General features: G+C 40.6%; 2 protein-coding genes across 2 annotated transcripts in view; both read right to left on the reverse strand.

Annotated features, from left to right (window-relative positions):
- HDHD2 (haloacid dehalogenase like hydrolase domain containing 2) overlaps positions 1-19553 on the reverse strand; it is a 55865-nt gene extending 36312 nt beyond the window's left edge. Inside the window, exon 1 of the mRNA XM_027575797.2 lies at positions 19425-19553. The gene's annotated coding sequence lies outside the window, so the exon portion shown is untranslated. The remainder of the gene's footprint in view (positions 1-19424) is intronic.
- Positions 1611-19622, reverse strand: IER3IP1 (immediate early response 3 interacting protein 1). The gene is made up of 3 exons (XM_027575801.1): positions 19425-19622; positions 5469-5570; positions 1611-4467 (listed from the first exon to the last, which is right to left on the reverse strand). Exons 1-3 carry the CDS (start codon positions 19513-19515, stop codon positions 4412-4414), a joined length of 249 nt encoding a protein of 82 aa, XP_027431602.1. The 5' UTR covers positions 19516-19622; the 3' UTR covers positions 1611-4411.
- Between the last annotated feature and the right edge of the window lie 1273 nt (positions 19623-20895).

Genomic DNA, 20895 nt, shown 5'->3' on the forward strand with positions numbered 1-20895 from the left:
TTCTTTGCCGCCACCCTCCGTCGCTGCACCTCTTCATGCCCATTCTCGAGGCGTAACTCGGAAGTCATCTCCGTGATACTTTCCGTGAGATACCCAATCTCTGAAGTCATTTTCTGCTTTGCTACTTAAACAGCATCTGGCATTTGTAGCTGTGTTAACCACAACCTCAGGCAACGAGGTTCCTCTTTTCCTAGATCAGCTATTCCCAAACCTTAGGCTGTCAACTCTCCCATCATGCCTCTCATTAAGGCAACCAGAGGCCTTGCCTCCCCGTCCCTAGGGGAGCAATATCTCGAGGTACGGGGAACCATCACTGCTCCCCTCCCACGCACCTACTGGGAGTCTCTACTTTGATCCACATTGGCTGCCTTCCTGAGTGCAGAGGTGGTCATCCTGTGCATTCTCTATGAAAACGACTAAATGAAAAACTTTCTGGAGCGGTCTGACATAATAGGATACGCACTCTGGTTTGCACAAATGAAACTCCTTGCCTTGGGACTTGTGCTGCCAGAACCCATCCAACATCTCTGCCCAGTGCAGCAGTCTGCCATGTTGTGAGCTAGAACACTTTCCTCTGGACTAGTGACCTTCTACTACTTTTCCTCCCCACTGGTCCTGGCGGCTGTTTTTGTTTTATTCATATTTGTTAAGTCTATTTTCTATGTGAGGACATACGTGGTTGGAGGAAAAGGAATCAGCTCCTAGTTTCCCCTTCAGACCTAAGAGCTGCGACCAGACTAAAACAGCTCTGAAGGATTTTAAGCAAGTGGGTAATGTTAAGACTTGCCTTTTTCTAAGTGCTTACTCTGGGTGTAGTATGGAGAATGGATGGGAGAGGGGCCAACTTGTATGTAAGACCAGGTAAGCTACTGCAGGGCTACAAGAAGAGATGCTTGCACTAAATTGTGGGGAAACAAAGCAAATTGAAGAGATGTTAGGAAGTAAAATAGTCAGAAATTGTTGACAGATTAAATTGGTAAGGGAGAGGAAGGCATCAATTACTAAGTTTTAGGCTTGGGCAGTTTGGCAGTATAAGTGATGGTGTCACTCACTATAATGTGGCATGATTGAACAGGACTAATGGCTTCCTCCTCAAAAGACTCAAATGATTTTGCTTGCCAAAGGGCAAGATGAATAAAGAAGGGATAGGATGTCTAAACAGATGGTGACTATACTTATGGGGATGAGCAGTGCATAATGTATACAACTGTCAAATCACTATGTTGCCTGAAAGTAGTAACATTGTATGTCAACTATACTTCAATAATGAAAAAAAAATTGTTATTGACAAAAAAGAAAAAAGGGGCTGATTTTGGAAAAGAGAAAGATGGTACAAAAACACAAAGGGAGAGTAAAGAAAGCAGTGTCAAAAACACAAAGAGTAAAGAAAGCAGTGTTTTCCTGAAACAAACAGTAAGATTCCAAAATTCACCTTGATCAATACCCTTGGACACTGCCCACTATGTGTCTAAAGTCCTTGCACAGAATGTTTTCATAATATCTGGCATCTAATGACCAATCAGGGGCCAAGAAAAATTTCAGCAAAAAATAATTCCATTTTGCTTAGTATCAAAATTTTATTTATCGGTAATAACTCTGAAACTATGAGGCACTGAGAAAGCACTTTATTTCACTAAAAACATTTACTTTGGGAGAACATCTCTTTGGTTGAGGTACATCTAGAATCAAAGGTTAGTGACCTGGAAAAGGTATACATACATAATCACCTGGAGCAGATTTCTGTTCTGAAATAGTTCTGGACCAGTTTTACAGACGAAGCAACTGTAAACAACTGAGGTCTTAGGAAGTTTGTCTTGTCATGATAAAAGGTTTTGCTTGGCATATTAGAAATACCCCACCTCCCACCCTTTTTTACTACTCAGATATATTGCTTTCTCTCAAATCACTTCATGAGTACATCATATAACTCAAGTGATAGCATATACCTGTAGACCACAGATCACATTGCCTACTCTTATCTAAAGTACGGATTTCTTTTTTTTTTTTTTAAGATACTCTTTTAAACTATGTTTTCGAAAACTTAAGAGTTTTGTGGAAGTACCTTAGGAATGATGACAAGAGTGGGGTGGAGGTTGAACAGTGGGCCTTTGGGCCCCATCCCTGCTTCGACTAGAAATAAGTGAACTGCTCTCATCTGTTTCGGTTAGTGGAGCATTACAGTTCTGTGTTATCCCTTTTGGAATCTGGTTCTATCATTAACAATCAAAACTTGAAAACCACTGTACTTAACTAAAGATCAGGGTATGAATGTGGTTAACATCTACACATGGGCCAAGATCCTTTATGAGATAGGTCAGAGGCATATAGACACAGGGTCAGCATACATTAGGACCATAAACATCATGGATATTTGGAATCTAGAATGATCACCAATTGTTAACAGAGAATGGCTAAGGGGAGGATGTGGGCAGGCAAACAGACACTGAAGTTACTGCCAACTAAGTAAGATACTATACTTACTGAATTTCAACTGCTCTGGGAAAATCAGGACTAACCTGTGAAAGCTTGCCGATCTCCCTACAGGCACACTGAAGCTAGAATTGTGTTAAGTGGCCGCCAGAGATGAAATATTTTGATATTCAGTGCTTCAGTTTCCTTAGAACTACTTTGCTACAGAATATTCTGATCCTGCCCTGCTATGACTGGTCTCCACTGGAGTCTGAACTTGGACAGAATCCTGCCACTAAACGAGCATGAAGGTGTGCTGTAAATTTTACAAGAAAATGGCATCAGGCCAAGGTCTCGCTTTTCTTTCCTTTTAAAGTTCTGTATGGTCTGTGGAGAAATGGGAGTGCTCTCAATTAACTGCATGTATTGAATCTGTTCAGTGGCTTAAACTTCGACTCATGCATCGGATTTTTGTTAAGGCCAAAAGAACACTGCTTCTAAGTGCCAGATATGTTACTCATATGAGCCAGATAATCAACTAAGAATCCCTGGTACATCTTTTTGGTTCAGCTGCAAGCCTGTGGCCCAAAGATCATCTATCTCTAATTCAGGCATGGCCAAAAGGCATTCAGTACCTGCTCCAAAGTTTTAGAAGTAACCTAAATCATGGAATAAAAGTTGCTCATGAGTCTCCTTGATGTAATCAGCAATTCAGTTAACTCACTGAAGGAAAAAAAGTGACTGTAATGTTTACTTTCATTAAATTTATGCTAGGTGATTTTACAGCAAAGAAAGTATATAACCAGTGTCACACATGAAATGAGATTAATTCAGTTAATACTGACAGGTAAGGTACAAAAACAAGTGCTTGACTTGGAAATTTAACTTTATTTACAAATGTTCTCCTGTAAACAAAGATGCCACTCTATCCCTTTAAACTATAATAACTGACAATTTCCTAGGAAAACCACTTACATAATTTTAATCTTCCTGCATAAAACTGTATTATGGAATGAGCAAATATGGAATGGTCTAAGAATATAAAAACAAAACAAAAAACTTATCTAACATGAATCTCTACTGACAGACAGAATGAAGAATTAAGAATTATACCCCTTAATGTGCTACTCCAGAAAACGGAAACGTGATAATTTGGGGGAGAGGTAAATGCTTCACAATAGTCTTCCTACATAGCATAGTTTGTGACTGTTTAGGATTGCTCTTGCAGGCTAATATTTAGGCTGATTTTAAGAAATAAGTCATTATTGTAAAAAAGGGCACAGACTTTTCTACACAGATTTTTCTACCAATGGAAATATGTAGATAGTGGTCTGATATCATTCAGGCCAACTAATAAAATAACAAACACATGAAAAGAACTTAAAAACACAATCATCATGTGACTATCTGACTTACAAAATTAAATTCTCCCTGAAGTCAGAGTATTGCTCAATAGTTGCTATAAATTTGAATTGTCATGGCCAAAACGATATATAGACAAAATAAAGTGTTCAAAGTAAAATTATCCAAATTACCAATTTATCATTTTATATGTAGTAATTACTTTTTAAAAATCCTTTAAATTTTATGTAGGAAGATAATCACTCTCACATCATAGCTAAGTCACAAGGACTTCAAAACCTTGAAAAAAATTTATCCCTGAGAAGTGAGAGAGGAAAAATCTCTAAAACCACACAAATGACAGTCCTGTACCCTTTTAACAATCTTTATCATAGCATGAACTTTTATTAACAGGTAGCAATCAAATGTATTCCAATCCTGGATAGTTACTGCCTCTGATGACCTAATCTTTCTGTAATGAAACTATAAGTGCAACATTTTTTAAAAAATCAGATAAATAGGGACTCTGGCTTTATTGTCAGGTTTACATTTTTGTCAAGTGCAAGGATGACCAGCTAAGACATGTATATTCCAATAATGACTGAAGTAATAACTTCTGCTGGCATCTCTTCTTCTGAGTCTCCATTTCCCCCACTGTTCTTCACCCAAATAATAAAAGTAATACAATGGCAATTGAGTTTATTATTATCAATGGCACTGTAAAGAAAAAAAAAAAGTTCGTTACTATAAAGAAAATAGCAGGAAAAAACTAAGTAATAGTTACTAGCATCCAGGGAAGATGAAAATACCAATATGTCATCCATAATTATGTTGCAAATCATTATAACAAAGGAACATGCACTGGATCATAAAATCCAAAATTTATTTTAAAGAGGGCTTGTGTGACTGGGGTTAAGAGTCACACTGGTACAACTGAATCAATATAAGACATCTGTGAATGGTGCTGGTGCAGGGCTGGGAACACAGAAGCACATCAGGCCCAGGCAGAAGGAGACACGGCTGTCTGTGACACTTGACATTAGGAATAAAGGGCAAAGAAGATTCCACAGTTTCACCACTAAATTAAGAGTGAACTTATTTACCATTCTATACAGAGTTGTGATCAAAAATCCTAACAACGAAAGAGGGAGACAGACCCTAATTTTAATGGTTTTAAATAAAAACTTTTGAACCCTTCTTTCTCCAGTTGCTCTAAAATAATATCTAATAGGGGCGCCTGGGTGGCTCAGTCAGTTAAGCGTCTGCCTTCGGCTCAGGTCATGATCCCAGCCTGCTGCTCCCCCTGCTTGTGCTCTCTCCCTCTGACAAATAAATAAATAAAATCTTTAAAATAATATCCAATAGACTGGTAGATATGGGACCTTTATTTTTCTTTCAAAAGCCTTCTAGGACTCTAGATGACTTTACTACTTGAAGCAACATAATTTCCAAAAGGTAAGAACACTGCTTTCAAGTCTGAGAGGTAACACGTGAACAGATTATACCATTGGGCATTCCATTCGCATCAAATGGTTTAGACAGAAGTAAGAGGCAAACTAAGAAAGAAAACCAGTTAACTTCTAAACAGTAAAGCCAGGTTAAAGAGAAAAAAACTTCACTACAAAAATGGTGTGATAGTATTCACACTCAGAAGCTTTGCCACTTCAAATCACAAAATTAAAACTTAAAAGAGTGTTTCACTAATTTTTTTTCCTTACCTCTCATCACAGTTCTTACAGATCGAATAAGGTTCATTAGCTGAGATTTAATTCCTGGCTCCTCTCCGAATCCACCAATTCCCTGGTCTGCTCCCCAGCCAACTGCATAATATAAAAATGATTAGTTGTGTTGAAATTTATTATGCACTTGCCTTGCTCCCTCATTAGTCATCTTCTAAAAGATGAGCTTGAGTCTTTGTTAAAGACGATAAAATATAGTCATCTGAATTAAAAGTTACCATACTGATTAAATATTGTAGAGTATATTTTTTACTTTGGTAGCAGCAACAATCTCATTTCATTTCCACACTGATTTTATAAAATAAACTACAGTCTAAATTATTCCATAGCATTTAATTCAGTGAAGATGATTGTTGTGACATCCTGATTGGTTTTTGCCTTTTTTCAAACAAAATATTTTTCAGGTCGGAACTGAAAACCAAGGCGTATGGTCAAACTCGATAATTAGCTCAATTCAGAATTTGTAAAATCCCACGCAATTAGCAATATAAAAATGTTGTGGCTGAGACGCACTATCTACATTACTTGGGGAAATTTGAACTTAAGCATGCTCACGGCTTGCTTAGGCTTTCAGAGTGTGCTCCATCCTGCCGGCTGGGGCACATCTTTCTCTCTTCATCACTCTCTTCATTTCTCCATTCTAGCTGTGGAATCTAGCCCACTACCCCACTTATTCTCTGTAGAAGAGTCTTTTACTTTCTTCTGTGTAACTTTCCTGATATACATCATTATTTCTTTACCTTTACCTGCTAGTTCTCTCTTTCCTGCCGTACATTCTGCTGAAGGCCTACAAGTCCTCATTTCTGCAACGTGTCCTCTGGTCTGCATTTCAGGCCCACTTTTCATATCCTACATTACATTGTTTTGTAGCTCCGATGACTATAGGGCCTAGTTCCTGACATGCTGGCCCTTAAACTTGATGATGGTCTTTATTTTATATGTGAAAGAACCAAGTCTCAGGAAACAAGACTGCACTTCATTTCATCAACCTTTATTTGCTCAACATGAAAGTTAAGCAAGGACTGGCCTGCTTTTTTGATCACATCAACACTGAGATTTGTTGTGGGATAAAGCTACTTTAAAATTCGGGTTCACAAGAGAGCCAACGTGTTTGGACTCGCACTCCCCCTTCGAGGCCAGCTCAGGCTGTGCTGACAAGCCATCCCAGTTGACAGGGGTGTCGCTCGTTTCTGTGCCCCCGCACTGCAGCCACCGTCACAGTGGTTACAATCAGCCTCTCTGATGTCTCACAAGACTCTCTCAACAGATGCCTCACAATCTAGCTGTCTTAACCCCTTGAGTTTTCTCCCTTACGGGGTCAGACCTCTCCACCACCCAATCATGTGATGATTCCCACTGCCTACCGAGTATAGTTCAAATCCTAAAACTGACATTCTAGCCTTATATCCCACCACTACCTTCCAATTCCTATTCACACTCAATGCCCACTAACTGCGGTACATGTTAAAGGCAGCTTCTGAATCTAGGTCTGACTTCAGCGTCAGGGCCTTTCCTAGTTCCCTCTCATATCATAATAAACCTTCTTTCTCTTTGCTCCTCAAATAGCCTCCTGACTGTAGTAACTTTGTTCTCCTTCATGGTTAGCTGTTTTCAAGTTTCTCTCATTAGACTATAAAATCCTGGAAGACGGGGACTAAATTTAGTCTTTCTTCACCTTCCCACTCTCCTGCACCCCCATCCCACAGCAAGTATTTAGTAAAGGTTTGTGGAATTGAAGTGAGTAATAGTAGACTGAGTTAATCTGGGATAAGGTGAAATAAGGTAATTTCTAGGATCCCAATTCCAAAGAACTCCATTTCTGAATTTTTATGACACAAGAAGTTGTAACGTGAACAGATCATTCCACTGTAGCTTTAGAGGAAGGGGATAGAAATCCTCCAATATCAAATGTACACATCTATCCAAATTAAAAATAATTTTAGAAAATATACCTGCATCTTTCCTGGGCAGCATCACCCTCCTACTTCAGGATCTACTCTCTCCAACAAGCAAATAAACTTCTGCCGCTTCTCCAACATTTGCTTTTACTCTATCACGAGTTTTACCACATCTTTCCTCCAAATATGTCTCACTGTCCCAGAAGCTCAGTCAGCATTGTCCACTAAATGGCAGTCCTCTTTTTGTAATCTAAGTTCAAACTGCAGCACGAGCCTTCACCTACTTACAGTGTGGTAAAAGCTATTTCATATTCATCTCTAGACATATAGGATACACAAAATGACCACCCACCATCAACTGTGTCAGTTTCCAACCTCCATAACTGCTACAGGAGATTTCTATGGGAAAGCCGCATGGCTGGGATAACTTCCTTACAGAAACCTCTTTAACAGCTCTGTACAATAAAAAAGCACTGTGGTTCTGGTTCATCATGATGGGGTCAGGGAGGCAAAAGGTAACCCTGACCTTCCTGGGGTCCCTGACTAGGTCTGAAAATTACACTGATAAGGGGTGCCTGGGTGGCTGAGTCGGTTGAGCATCTGACTCTTGGTTTCAGTTCAGTTCATGATCTCAGGGTTGTGGGTTTGAGCCCCATGTTTCTCTCCCTCTGCGTCTCTTTTTCACTCAAAATAAATAAATAAAATCTTTAAAAAAATAAAGAAAATTACACTCATAAAAACAGATAAACAGGAAAAAGCATACAAAATCTATTAACTTTTTACGTGTACATGGGAGCCTTCAGGAGAGAATGAAGAGCCAAAGAAGTGACTAGAGCAGGAAGCTTTTGAGACATTTGTGAAGAACTGATAAGACAAAGGAGTTTGAGCTGGGAGTGGGGAGTAATAAATGTTGGAAAAGTAACAAGGTTTGTTTCTACAGCTTTCCTCTCCGGTGATAAGGATGTCTCCCCTCCTCCTGACACCGGGAGGGTACCTTTCACATGGGAGATCAAGTATCGGCTTCGAGAAAAGAGGGCAAGGGGAGGGGGGAACAGACGGTGAGAACGACCTTCCTGCTTCTGCCATTTTCTCAAACTCCTTCAGCTTAAGATACTAAATACTGCCAAGGTGTCATATTTTGGGGTAGTATGTCCTGAACCTCAAACCTCATCAATGGATACGCATTTTTATCTTAGCTTTCTCCTGAAACCCTACTAAAAATGACAATAAAGGATATAGCTTAACAAAAGAGAAGTCTTCAGGCAAGGGAACTCAATCAAAATTTGGACATTAAAAAATAAATGAAGAAGAATAACTGACTTAGTGGAGAAAGGTGAAACCTAAAACTCTGCAGGGAGCACACAATAAAACACTGAGGTGACTCGTGCTGAGAATGAGAACCCTGGGAAGGTGAGAGAAACCTCAAAATGCCAATATAGGCAACAGGGACAAGAAACAGGACTCACTGAAGGGCTACGTAAGAGCAGTTAGCTCCCCCCTGCACTTCCATCTCCTTTCATAGACTTGACTGATGGAAGAGTGTGCCTCTCACCCACATCAAAGACAAGAGGTTTACTCTTTCAGCAGAGAACCACAGAAGCTCTGGACCTGGGGACATCCGCTGTGAGTGGAGGGAATGAAAGTCTGCACACCAAAGTGTCAGACTCTTGCCCATCTCTGCTCATCTCTAAATCTGATCATATAATGCTTACATTCTGCAGGTCGGAAGTTAGAAAATTACTTGGAAATTAGCCAGTTGCCCAGGAAGAAAGACTTCAGATACTGACACGGGGGGGGGGGGGGGGCGGGGGTCAACAAGACAATGTCTTCAAGCACCAGTGAGGCCCACCAGTAAACAAGCCCCAAGCACACAGCAAAGCTTCCAATGAGCCTCTGTGCCCTACACTTAAAAATGAACTGTCAAGAAGAAACCATCCTTAACTTGGAAGGAAAGAGCAAAAACAGAAAAAGGAGACTCTGAGGAAGAGACGATGCAAGAAGTAGAAGAAAACCTTTTTACTATGTTTTTTTAAGTGACTGGTTTATTCTTTATTTTTTTAAGTAATCTCCATGCCCAACATGGTGCTCAAACTCATGACCTCAAGATCCAGAGTCGCATGCTCTCCTGACTGAACCAGCCAGGCACCCCAGAAGAAAATTTTAAAAATGAACATCCATAGAGAGCAAAGCTCCTGTACCTATGAAACAAGAACAGGATGCCATAAAAAAGGAACATTAAGGAATCAAGACAAAGCTCTTGTTCTTGCTACATTAGCGTAAGAAGTTCAAGAGGTTGACAGATTAAGTTGAGGAAACCTATCAGACAAGGCTAAAGGAAAAAAGAAGAGTATCAACCTGTCAAAATAACTGGAGTTTCAGAGAGAAGAAAGAACAGACAGGGAGAAATATCAAAGAAATATTAAGTGATAATATTGTGGAACTGAAGGACATGAGCCTTTAAGCCAAAAGGACCCAATGAGAACAGCCCAATAAAAAAAAAAAAAGCCCACATGCTGCCACATTTTTGTAAAATCTCAGCCCTCTGAAGACAAAGAGAACACCCTAAAGGCTTTAAGAGAGACAGTTCAGGTTATAAAAAGAATCAGAAACAGAATGGCATCAGACTTTTTTTTTTTCCCAAGATTTTATTTATTCATCTGAGATGCAGAGAGAGAGAGAGAGAGAGAGAGAGAGAGAGAGAGAGAGAGAATGAGCCGGGAGAGAGGCAGAGGGCAAGGGAGAGGCAGGCTCCCCACCAAGCCAGGAGCCCGATGTGGGGCTCGATCCCAGGACCCTGGGATCATGACCTGAGCTGAAGGCAGACGCTTAACCATCTGAGCCACCCAGGTGCCCCAACTTTTTTTTTTTTAAAGATTTTACTTATTTATTTATTTGACAGAGAGAACGAGCAAGAGTGAGAGTGAGAGCACAGGCAGGGGGAGCGGCAGGCAGAGGGAGGAGCAGGCTCCCCGCTGAGCGGAGAGCCCGATGTGGGACTCGATCCCAGGACCCTGCGATCATGACCTGAGCCAAAGGCAGATGCTTAACCAACTGAGCCACCCAGGTGTCCCCGACATCAGACTTCTTTATGTCAATACTGGAAGTGAGAAAATTAAGTGGGACAATGTCTTCAAAACTCTTTAGAAAAATTAGTTCCAATCTAGAATTCTATACTCAAACCACAAATCAACTAGAAGAACGACATCATTATTTTTTATTGTTCAGCTGTGAGCAATATTCAGTGACGGTAACATAAATATGGAATACCAATATTGCCAATAATTGGCTGGAGATGGGAGAGATGGGGGAGGGGATATGTGTGTGTACTTGTGCTCCCACGAGCACAAATGTCCTGCTGATGGTATAATTATACTAAACCCTTCCACAGCAGTCAGTCAGTGACTCAAAACTTGGAAGAGTTGAAAATAACTACTTTTGAGAAATGGGGCTCAGGTTGCAGAGAGATGAGGCAGGAGGCTTCTATCTTTCTTTATAAACAGAAGAGCTTTTTGACTTTAACAACCACAAACACACTTACACTGCTTTGACAAAAAGAAAAATGAAATTTAAAAAGAAAGCCTGTAAAGACGCTTACCCACTGGAGAAACCCCTCTGCAATTAGGCCTTCCTCTTCAGGGCATGAATACCCTGAGGCCAGGGACAAGGTCTACAAGTGGAAAGTCTTCATCTATGAGTTACTCTGAATATTTAAAAGTATGTTTTAAAATCAGCTTTAGGGGCGCCTGGGTGGCTGAGTTGGTTAAGCAACCACCTTCAGCTCAGGTCATGATCCCAGGCTCCTGGGATCGAGTCCCACATCCGGCTCTGCTCTGCGGGAGCCTGCTTCTCCCCTCTGCCTGCTCTGCCTGCCACTCCCCCTGCTTGTGTTCCTTCTCTCTGTCAAATAAGTAAATAAAAAATCTTTAAAAAAAACCCCAAAACCAGCTTTAAATGGTATTGTTGGTTTCATTTCCTTTACCTGCTTTTTTTAGAATTTATCATTGCTAAAATAACAAGCCTTTCCACCCACAGCCACAATCTTAGATGGTAAAAGGGACTTGTTTTCAGTATGTTATGGATTATGCACCCAATTATTGTTAGAAAGCATAATTTCCAACAATCTTTTTTTCTTTTAGACCTGTTTCAAAAATGTTTGAATGTTTGTTTTTCCATAATAAGAGTGACTGCCAGAAAAAAATGTATTTTCCAACACTGACTAACTGCTCTTCAACAGAACAGGATAAAATTCTACAATATTGGGAGTATGACATTTTAAGCATCAGCATTGAAGTATTTTAAAAAATACTAAGTTATCAGTTAATTTTAGCCTAGTCTCTATTTCCATGCCACCAGAATGAAAAGAAAACTTAATTTTGGGTAGAGAGAGTAAATCATGTGTTTAGATATTCCATGGACAAAAAACACAAAGGTGACAAGTAAAGGACCAGATACCATGGATTATCTTTTACTGTAACAAATAGTTTTCCCTCCAACTGCTACTTAGGGAGTCTTAGGGAGTCTCAGTTGTTTTTCTAAGGAAATTGGCCAAAGCTTTAAAGAGCTTTGCCTTTTTTTTTTTTTTTAAAGGAGAAAGATTTAATTCTGCAGCTCTCTTGACATTTCCATTGCTAGAGGGCCTAGAAAAGAACAAATGGTAAGACTAGCCAGCACTGGTTGCTGCCATAATTTCAGGAAGAGAGTTAAATATGAAAAGTTACTTATTGCAAACACCAAAAATGTTCTTTTGCTGCCCAGACTTCAAAAAGTCACACAAAATGGCAATCCATCCAGATTCAGCCAACAACCCTCAGCCAGATACATTCTGAAGAAAAAGTATTAGAAACATATTAGTACAGTGTTAGTATTAAAAGTATTAGTAGAGTTTTGAGGGCTGGTTGACCCTGTTTCCATATGTGCAAAAGAGACAAGTTGCTTCACTTTGTCAGTGTCACCCAAGTTTGCATGGGAAACAAATGCTATCACTCATGTGAAAGTACCCAATAAACTCCAGAATAAAGAATTCTGCTAACATAAGTTTTAAAAAATTACCTTGATCAAAAAGATCAATGTTGAAGTAAATGATCTGGTATACTTGGACTAATCACTCTTGGATCAATATAATTAATTTCCAGCTCAATGTAACAATTTCTATTTAATCTGGGATGAAATTCAACAAATGCTTTTTAGGAGTATATATTTACAGAGAAACTTATATGTCTACATGGTTTTCTTAATGTTTTATAAACTGCCATGCTCATACCCTGACTATCATACAAGACCTGTAAAATGCCTTGCTCATTTCTCTATATTTATGCACACCTGATTTACTGTTTAACATCTACCTCCTTTAGGAATTCTCCCTCCATTACTTGGGCTCATACAGCTCTCACTACTCTAAATTCTAATGTTACATTGGCTCTGGAGCAGTCATTTAAACCCTGAATCCGTAGTACCTTGTAATATTTTAACTATTGCTATGAATTGAATTGTGTTCCCCCCAAATTCCTATGTTGAAGCCTATGTGGAGACGGGGTCTTACGGAGGTAACTACAGTTAAATGGATCTTAAGGGTAAGGCCCTAATCTGATAGGACTGTGGCCTTACAAAAAAGAGGAAGAGAGATCTCGATTCCCTCCCCCCTCCCTCCACCTAGCCATGTGAAAACACAGAGAAGGCACCCATCTGTAAGCCAGGAAGATAGCCCTCACCATAACTTGACCTGATCTTAGACTTCCAGCCTCCAGAACTGTGAGAAAATCAATTTCTGTTGTTTAAGATACCCAGTCTATGATACTTCCTTATGGCAGCCAGAGCTGAGTCATACACTGTTTCATGTATGAAATGTTTCTTTTGTAGCACTCATAAATGCTACTGGACATTATACTTGTCAAATGGATCCATACCCGGCACCATAAACAAAAACTAGTAAGAATAATTTTGGCAGGTATTAAAATTCACTGCATGTGTGTTTTTTTTTTTTCTTGTACAAAAAGGGAATTTGCATCATTGTGGAACACCAGAAGAAATACATTCTCTGCACTACAGTCAAAATACTGGCTAAAAAAAAAAATACTGGCTAAACTATTTGGTATAAACATACAGCTTTCAAATCAGGAATTGCAAGAATATGATAATGGTAATGTTATTCAGTTATTTAGAAAATACTCACTGACTGATGGAATTGTAAAAATGAGAGAATCCTTGTCATCAGTCTACTGGAGAAGACCAGAAAGGAACTGCAGTGGTGCTACAACCTATGAAATAGGTCAGTGATGGTTTCTAGGAGAGGCAAATGGCAGAGGTAGGCCTTAAAGAACAGTATGAGGTAAGTCAAGGAACCTGAAGGCAGAGGAAGTATGTATAAAGGCTCAGGAGCGAGGAGCACATGGTAAGAATGGCACGCAGGGTAAATACTGCAGAAGGGGAAAAGGAAGGGAGGGACAGAGAAGAAAGAATACATTATGGTGAGCCTGTAGGGCACACAGGGAGTCTGACTTTTATGTTGGAGGCTATGAATATTAAAGAATTCAAGAATTTCAAACCACTGAGAAACATGTTCGGCTTCTCATGGAAGGTTAAACAAAGAGAAATAAAACTGGGGGCGCCTGGCTGGCTCAGTCGTTAAGCGTCTGCCTTTGGCTCAGGTCAGGATCCCGGTGTCCTGGGATCGAGCCCCGCATCAGGCTCCCGGCTCAGCAGGAAGCCTGCTTCTCCCTCTCCCCCTCCCCCTGCTAGTGTTCCCTCTCTCACTCTCTGTCAAATAAATAAACAAAATCATTAAAAAAAAAAAAAAAAAAAGAGGGAGACACAGAAACAACCTGGAGGGAGGGTGACCAGTGAGGAGGTTACTATGAAATAAGAGTCAAGAGCCTACACAAACAATATTTAACAAATACTCAAAATATCTTAAAATTCTATTTTAAAACATATTTAGATATTTCATTTTTTATTTTTTGTAGTTATTGCTACACCCAACATGGGGGTTGGATTGAGAGTCACAGGGTCCTCTGAGTCAGCCAGGCACCCTTGAATAAAGGGAGTTGTTTTTTTTTAAGTTGGCTCCATGCCCATGTGGGGCTTGAACTCAAGACCCTGAAATCAAGAGTGGCATGTTCTCCTGACTAAGCCAGCCAAGCGCCCCTTAGATATTTTAAAATAACAGCTTATCAACTTAGACAAGCCAATGTGGTGTTTTCCCTTAGTTCTGGGACCATATTCAAAACATATATTCAGATAACATATCTGTGCTACTTCTGGAGAGAAGAGGAAATGAAGACAAAATTATAGGAGGAAAGTATTAACATTTCTGGGCCATTCCAACAGTTTGTAGTAGTGATTTTCATTTAGGGGCACAAAGCTAAGTCACCTGCAGAAATTTTGGAGAAGACACTGCTGAACTTCACTTCTGGAAAATTTAAATGCAGGTCTGGGAGTAAGGTCTGGGCACTGTATTCTCTTTCAAAATCGTTTTGGCAATTCTGGGTCCATTTCCTTTAGGAGCAGTTGTCAGTTTCTGCAAAAAGCCAACTGGGATTTTGATAGACTGCATTAAATCTGTAAATCAATAATATTAAGTATTGTCATCTTAATGATATTAAGTCTTCTGATCCATGACCATAGATGTCTTTATTTTCTTTAATTACCTTTAAGAATATCTTTATTCTTTAATTCCATTCAACAATGCCTATGTTTTTCATAGTACGAGACTTGCACCTCTTCTGTTAAATTTATCCAAGTATTTTATTACTTATATTGTAAATGAAATTGTTTAATTTCCTTTTCAACTGTTCATTGTTCATATATAGAAAAACAATTGATTTTTGCTCCTGACCTCGTACCCTACAATCTTACTGAACTCATTTATTCGTTCCAATAGCTTTTTAGTTACCCCATAGGATTTTCTATACACAGGATTATGTCATCTGCAAACAAGGGATAGTTTTACTTTTTCAGCCTCACTATCTGGATGTCCCTTATTTCTTTTTTTTCATCTAACTGTCCTGGCTAGAATATCCAGTATAATGCTAAACAGAAGTGGCATCAACTGTGTGTTACTACAATAGATTTCAAATAGCTAAAGCAATCTTGAGAAAGAAGAGGAAAGCTGGAGGCATCGTGCGCCCTGATTTCAAACTATATATAAAGATGAGGTAATAAATAAAAGTATGTGGAACAAGGGAACCTTTGTGCATGGCTGATGGAAATGTAAATTGGTACAGCCACTATGAAGAACAGCGTGGAGGTTCTTCAAAAAATTAAAAATAGAACTATCAGGGCACCTGGGTGGCTCAGTCGGTTAAACATCCACCTCTTGGTTTTGGCTCAGGTTATGATGTCAGGGTCGTGAGAACACACCCCGCATTGGCACCGTGCTCTGTGGGGAGTCTCTCTCTTCCTCTGCCCCTCCCCCCACTCATAGGCACTCTGTCTCTCAAATAAATAAATAAATCTTTAAAAAATATTAAAAATAGCACTACCATATGATCCAGCAATGATCCACTTCTGAGTATTTCTCCAAGAGATGAAATCACTATCTTGAAGAGATAATATTTGCACTCCTATGTTTATTGCAGCATTATTCACAATAGCCAAGATATGGGAACACTCTTAAGTATGCACTGAGAGATGAATGGAAAAAGAAAATGTGGTGTATTTATTAAATGGAATATTATTCAGCTATAAAAAAGAAGAGAAACCTACCATTTGTGACATGAGTAAATCCTGAGGTAATTACAGTAAGTGAAATAAGCCAGACAAATATTATATTATCTCACTTATGTGTGGAGTCTCAAACTCTTGGAAACAGAGTAGTATGGTGGTTGCCAGGGGTTGAGTGGTGAGGGAAATGGGAAATTCCCGGTCAAAAGGTACTACCTTTCAGTTATAAGATGAGTAAGTTCCAGGGATCTAATGTACAGCATGGGGACTATAGTTAATACAGTACTGTATACCTGAAAGTTGCATTGAGAGTAAATTTTAAATGTTCTTACCACCACAACCACAACCAAATTATAATTATTTGACATGAAGAACACTAACTGGGGTAAGCGTTTTGCAGTATATGTGTATCGAATGATCATTGTACACTTTAAACTATACAATGTTATATAGGTATACCTTATTTTATTGCCCCCCTTTATTGCATTTCCCAGAGAGTGTGTTCCTGACAAATTGAAGGTTTATGGCAATCCCGTGTTAAGCAAGTCTATCGGTGCCATTTTTCCAACAGCTCACTTTGTGTCTCTATCACATTTTGGTAATTCTCACAGTATTGCAAACTTTTCCATTATTACTGTATTTGTTACGGTGATCGCCCTTTTTATCACTTTCTGCTCACTTCTCCACACATTCCAATTCGGATTTTATCCACAGTTGTAATTACTTGTGTAAAATCACCAATGACTTCTATTACCCTGAATGCTTAGGACATTTTTCTGTCCTTATCTGATTTCCCCAAACATTCCCCTGTTGTACCATGTCTCCTTCTTCAAACATTCCTTGACTTCTGTGAAATCCCACTGTCTAGATTTTCCCATTTCTCGTTTTGCTCATTCATCAATTTCTCCTATCAGTTCTTCCAGCTCTACCTAAACATTAAATATTGGAAGAGATTCTGGGACTGTCCTGGTCACCAATTCTCTTTGTACTGTATTCTCTCCCTGAGCAATTTCATCTCTTCGTATGGCTTCATCTATCATCTGTGGTTGACAAAGTCAAATTCAGTCTCCACTGTGGCTCTTGCTTCTGTTCTATGGACTTAACTCCAACTGACTATCCCACACCTCCACCTGCATATCTCACAGAAATCTCAAACTCACCATGTCCAAAACTTATTTCACTATCTTTTCACCTTCTTACCTACCACCGCTGCCCTCATTTTTCCTTTAGTACTATCTAACTTGGTAAATGTACTATGCTTTACTCAGTTGCTAAGCCAGAAAACCTAGAGATCTTTGACTTTTTCCTCTTCCGCATTCCCAATGACCAAACAGTAAAATTCTGCCTTTTCTATCTTTAAAATATCTTCTGATCTGTATTAGTTTCCTAGGACTACCATAACAAAATGCCACAAACTGGATGGCTTAGCAGAAATGTATTTTCTCACGGTTCTGGAGACCAGAAGTCCAAAATCAAGGTGTGAGCAGGGTTGGTTCCTTTTGGGGACTCTGACGATCTCATCCGTGCCTCTCAAAGCTTCTGGTAGTTACTGGCAATCCCTGGCATTCTTTGGCTTCTTGCTGCATCATTCCAATCTCTGCCTCTGTTGTCAATTGGCCTTCTTCCCCCACATTTCTGTATCTCTCTCTTTATATGGACACCTCATTGGATCTAAGGCCATCTTAATCCAGTGTGACCTTATCTTGACTTGATTATACCTGCAAAGACCCTATTTCCAAATAAGGTCACCTACGTGGTACCACGGGTTAGGACTTCAATGTATCTTTTGGGGGGACACAATTCAACCCCCACATACCTTCTACTTTTCTGTACAGTATAGTAGTGAGGAGATGAACTTCTCAGTCAGAATGCCTAAGGTGAATCCTAGCTCTGCCACTTTCTAGTTGTGTGATCATAGAAAAGTTACCTACTCTCTTTTGTACTTCTGGTTTCCCATCTGTAAACTGGGGATGAAAACAGTACCTATCTCATAGGGTTGTTGTGAGGGTTATACAAGTTAATATATGTAAAGCACATGATACAGATCCTGGTATGTGGTGTTAAGTGTTAGTTATTGTTATTATACCAACTCAGCTGATGTGATACCCACCATTTCTACTTGCCCTGTTTGGAATGGTGCTTCCCACACCCACTATTCTACCCTTCCAATCTGTTCTCCACACTGTAGTAAGGCTCTTGCAAATAATACAAATCTGGTCATGTCACTGCCCTGCTTAAAACCTTAAAACCTCGTTTCACCTGCCCCAATTTTCAGAAGAGCTCTTACTCCTCATCCTCCCAACCCTTCACCTAATTAATGTTTACTTACTTATGAGATTTTGGGTTAAACACACTTCCTCCACAACGCTTTCAAAGATTCACAAGCTAGTGTTTCTCTGCACTTCTCTTTCATAATATTCTGCATACTTGTCATTGTTACTTATTTATTTTTTACTTAACTTCCATTAGAAGGACAAGTGACTCCTGTAACCTAATTACATGGGCTCGGCACATAATTTGTGCTCAATAAATCTGAAGGAATAAATGAAATGAATCAATCTTGCTCATGGGTTTGGGCTTCACTCACACAGACATACCTGGCGTGCTTATAAATGATGGTATATTTTGTATATTAGGTATACTTGCACAGAAAAATGATGCACATCATGCAGTATCCTGTTTTAATTTTGCCTCATACAGCAAGAAGTGGCCCGCCCAGGATGGCACAGAAATCGCCGTATTCTGTGGTATGACAGGCATAACTGTGTCTTCACCTCGGTATTCTTAGATTCTAGCCTGGCACACTGTAGACACCCAATAAACTGTGCTGAATAAACTTTTCTTGGAACGTGGGTGTCTGGATGCCATGATAATCCCAATACCTTCCCTTTCCTCCTAGCCTCATACACCAGGAACCCCTATGGGGGTTCATTCTTCATCAGTTCATTCTTCTAATTACCCAGTTCATTCTTCTAATTACCCAGGCTCCAAAATGAGCCACGCCCCTTCCTCTGTAACTAAAACCTCACACCCCAAGTTTCTGACCATTAAAAGCGATCACAAAAGGAGTGCATTAAATTACTAAACTAATCGCAGGCAGAGGCTTCCCTGGCTCTTCTCTGTACCCCTTCCGATCCCAACTCCCGGGGTCCCGCACATAGGAGACATCTGTTAAATAATCTTCGTCCCGCTGTTGAGCTCAAACTCGGTGAGACGGGAAGTGGCTCTGCTTCTTCCCTCCAAGGAATCGCTGCAAGAGTCGAGCCCTCGGCCTCCCGTTGGTCGCGGCCCAGGGTGTCCCCTCCCGCGGCCCGCCTGGGCTCCGCGCCCCCGGGGATCCGCCGCCGCCCCCTCAGCCCTGCCCCGCGGTCCCACTCACTGTTCTTGAGGAAGCGCTCCTCGTGCAGCACGGCGATGGCATTGACGCAGAGCAGGGCCGCCTGCAGCAGCGAATACAACGTAAAGGCCATGGCCGCCCGGAGCCGCCCCGAGGCCCAACTGATCTTTCTCCCGCCGCCGCAGGGGACGTGGCGCCGCAACGGCCGGCGCTCTCCTACGGGAGCCGGGGAGGCCCCAAACGCGCTCTCCCAGAAGCCCCGCCCCGATCTGTCTAGGACCCGCCCCGCGCTTACGTCAGCAGGGCGCATGTGATCGACGGTCTAGACCTGTGCGGTCCAGTGCAGTAGTCAGCCACGTGAGGCTGCCGAAAGCCGGAAATGTGGCCGGTCGCAGTTGAGGTGCTGTAAAGTGTGAGACTGTGCACGCCGGATTTCAAAGACTTAGGACGAAAACAACGTAAAATCTCCCATTAATTTTTTAAATGTTGATTACATGTTGAAATACATTCAAAATATATTAGGTAAATAAAATGAATTAGGAACATAACTTTTACTGTAGGGGCGCCTGGGTGGCTCAGTCCTTTAAGCGTGTGCCTTTGCCTGGGGTCGTGATTCCGGGGTCCTGGGATCAGCCTGGAATCTGGCTCCCTGCTCAGCGGGGAGACTGCTTCTCCCTCTCCCTCTGCTGTTGTCCCTGCTTGTGCTCACTCATAAGTAAAATCTTTAAAAAAAAGAAAATTAACTTTTACTGTTTACTTTTTTTTTTAAGATGTTATTTATTTATTTGACAGATAGCGAGAGCAGGAACACAAGCAGGGGGAGTGAGAGGGAGAAGCAGGCTTCCCGCTGAGCAGGGAGCCCGAAGTGAGGCTCCATCCCAGGACCCTGGGATCATGACCTGAGCCGAAGGCAGATGTATCAGGCTCTGTGCTCGGCGGGAAGCCTGCTGCTCCCTCTCCCACTCCCCGTGCTTATGTCCCCTCTCTCGCTGTCTCTCTCTCTGTCAAATAAATAAATCTTTTAAAAAAAATGTAATCATCAGAAAGAATAGGGCCTCTGTTTCCCAGTGTCTACCCTGGGAGGGTAGAATCCTAATTTTGATAATTGTCAGCTCATCGTCATAACTGGCCAGTCAACATTTACACTGACCACCCCTCTGTAATTTTTCACTTCTCTAACCCTACTGAGCCCCTGTTTACCTCCCTTTCTTCTCTCTTTAAAATGCCCAGTCACCTCTGTACAAATTGAAATGAGGTCAGTTTGCATTTGACCCTCTTGCTTATTGCAATGGTATATTACAGATTAAAATCTGTCTTTACCATTGTAACTGGTGTCTAGCTTTGTTTATCTTTGACTGAGGGCAGCAGTAAGAGGCTGAGCCTGATTATGTTGAATTTTAGATATTGTTGAGGCCAAGTATGCAAATTAGTCACCTTCTGAACTTCTCATGGTCCCCTAAAATAGAAAATAGAAAAGCAGCACATTAGTCCCAGAAAGGACTTTGGAGGCCCA

The sequence above is a fragment of the Zalophus californianus genome, chromosome 14 (genome assembly GCF_009762305.2).
Source record: "Zalophus californianus isolate mZalCal1 chromosome 14, mZalCal1.pri.v2, whole genome shotgun sequence".
NCBI classification, from domain to species: Eukaryota; Metazoa; Chordata; class Mammalia; order Carnivora; family Otariidae; genus Zalophus; species Zalophus californianus.

What these genes read in the sequence shown, in the direction of transcription:
- IER3IP1 (XM_027575801.1), bottom strand. Translation starts at nt 19,515, where the DNA reads ATGGCCTTTACGTTGTATTCGCTGCTGCAGGCGGCCCTGCTCTGCGTC. An exon ending in GGAGCGCTTCCTCAAGAACA is followed by an intron (nt 5,571 to 19,424) that starts GTGAGTGGGACC and finishes TATATTATGCAG; the next exon opens with TTGGCTGGGGAGCAGACCAG. An exon ending in TGTAAGAACTGTGATGAGAG is followed by an intron (nt 4,468 to 5,468) that starts GTAAGGAAAAAA and finishes TTTTCTTTACAG; the next exon opens with TGCCATTGATAATAATAAAC.